Here is a 2,500-nt window from a genome sequence, read left to right as displayed (position 1 = left end):
ACATGTAATACACTACACAGTACACTGTACATATACAGTACATGTTATACAGTACACAGTACATGTAATACACTACACAGTACATGTACTACACTACACAGTACATGTAATACACTACACAGTACATGTAATACACTACACAGTACATGTAATACACTACACAGTATGTATACACTACACAGTACATGTAATACACTACACAGTACATGTTTTACAGTACATGTTATACAGTACATATTATACACTACATGTTTTACAGTACATGTTATACAGTACATATTATACACTACATGTTTTACAGTACATGTTATACAGTACATATTATACACTACACAGGTCACTATACAGTACATACACACAGTACATGTACACTACATGTTTTACAGTACATGTTATACAGTACATATTATACACTACATGTTTTACAGTACATGTTATACAGTACATATTATACACTACTCTGTCCTAACAGGTCCTAACAGGTCCTAACATCTCTCTGTGTCTCTGTCCTAACAGGTCCTAACAGGTCCTAACATCTCTCTGTGTCTCTGTCCTAACAGGTCCTAACATCTACAGCCAGAGCCTGGCGTCCAGTACATGTTTCTGTGTCTCAGCGTTATGACATCACCACGCCCTTTAACCTCACGACCTCTGGTCATCAGTTGCTTCTGCGCTGGTCGTCTGACCACGGCACCAACAGGAAGGGCTTCCACGTCAGATATGTGGGTGAGTATCAAAGTATGTATCCTGTTAATAATGACTTTCCTTCACCAGCATGTCTTCATCCACCCCGCTATACTACACAACCAATAGGAGTCATTAACGTCATGGTACAGGGCCCACCAGAAATAGACTGGCCATTGGGCAGTTCTGGACAAAAGTACATGTTATACAGTACATTTTTTTGTTATTTAAATACACTTTGTTATACAGTACATTTCACCTTTATTTAACCAGGTGGGCAAGTTGAGAACAAGTTCTCATTTACAATTGTGACCTGGCCAAGATAAAGCAAAGCAGTTTGACAGATACAACGACACAGAGTTACACATGGAGTAAAACAAACATACAATCAATAATACAGTAGAAACGAGTCTATATACAATGTGAGCAAATGAGGTGAGAAGGGAGGTAAAGGCAAAAAAACAGGCCATGGTGGCCTAAAGTAAATACAATATATATATATTCTATTCCCAGTCCATCCTCTGTGTCTCTGTCCCTAGGTCTCTGTCCCAGGTCCATCCTCTGTGTCTCCTAATAGGTCCTAACATCTCTCTGGCCCCGTCCATCCCTGGGCCCCGTCCATCCCTGGGCCCCGTCCATCCCTAGGCCCCGTCCATCCCTTTCTCTGGCCCCAGGTCCATCCCTGGGCCCCCTAACAGGTCCTAACATCTCTCCGTCCATCCCTAGGCCCTCTGTCCATCCCTAGGCCCCGTCCATCCCCTGGTCCATCCTCTGTGTCTCTGTCCTAACAGTCCATCCCTGTGGCCCCGTCCATCCCTAGGCCCCGTCCATCCCTAGGCCCTCTCTGTGTCTCTGTCCTAACAGGTCCATCCCTAGGTCCTAACATCCCCTGTGTCTCTGTCCATCCCCCTGGGCCTAACAGTCCATCCCTGTGCCTGTCCTAACAGTCCATCCCTGTGGTCCCGTCCATCCCTGGGCCCCCAACAGGTCCTAACATCCTCCTCTGTCCCTAGGTCCTAACGGTCCATCCCTGGTCCCCCAACCAGGTCCCATCTCTCTGGGCCCCGTCCATCCCATCTCTCTGTGTCTCTGTCCTATCCCTAATAGGTCCTAACATCCTCTGTGTCTCTGTCCTATCCTAGGTCCTAACATCTCTCTGTGTCTCTGTCCTAACAGGTCCTAACATCTACCATCCCTGGGTGACATCACCACGTCCATCGACCTCTGGTCATCAGGCTTCTGCCAACCACGGCACCAACAGCCTCAGTATGTGGGTGAGCATTCCTAATAATTCCATGTCTACAGAACAGGAACATTGTCTAGGGCCATCAGCATCATCACTGTGTTGTGATGAAACACTGGCCACTTTAATGGAAACACTGGCCACTTTAATACTGAAAATGACTGAGATAAGGGAGGTAAAGGCCAAAAAAGGACTTTAATACTGAAACACTCCATCCCTGCCACTTTAATACTAAAACACTGGCCATCTTTAATACTGAAACACTGGCCACTTTAATATCTGAAACACTAGCCCTTTAATACTGAAAGGCCACTCCTCTAGTCCCCGTCCATCCCTGGGCCCGTCCATACTGGGCCCCAAAAAACACTTTTCCCTACTAATAATCAGCATCATCACTGAAAACACTGGCCACTTTAATACTGAAACACTGGCCACTTTAATACTGAAACACTGGCCACTTTAATACTGAAACACTAGCCACTTTAATACTGAAACACTGGCCACTTTAATACTGAAACACTGGCCACTTTAATACTGAAACACTGGCCACTTTAATACTGAAACACTGGCCAC

The 2,500-nt window shown here is 45.2% G+C and overlaps 1 protein-coding gene across 1 annotated transcript in view; it reads left to right on the top strand.

The window, feature by feature from the left end:
* Positions 1-2,500, top strand: part of LOC124022822 (CUB and sushi domain-containing protein 3-like) — a 74,358-nt gene that overhangs the window by 57,686 nt on the left and 14,172 nt on the right. The window contains exons 11-12 of the mRNA XM_046337502.1: positions 577-726; positions 1,861-1,958. Coding sequence (XP_046193458.1) covers positions 577-726; positions 1,861-1,958 — 248 coding nt within the window. The remainder of the gene's footprint in view (positions 1-576; positions 727-1,860; positions 1,959-2,500) is intronic.

Source organism: Oncorhynchus gorbuscha, unplaced genomic scaffold, assembly GCF_021184085.1.
Source record: "Oncorhynchus gorbuscha isolate QuinsamMale2020 ecotype Even-year unplaced genomic scaffold, OgorEven_v1.0 Un_scaffold_1443, whole genome shotgun sequence".
Lineage (NCBI taxonomy): Eukaryota > Metazoa > Chordata > Actinopteri > Salmoniformes > Salmonidae > Oncorhynchus > Oncorhynchus gorbuscha.
Note: the sequence above shows the minus strand (reverse complement) of the source record. Positions and strands in the feature narration are given on the sequence as shown.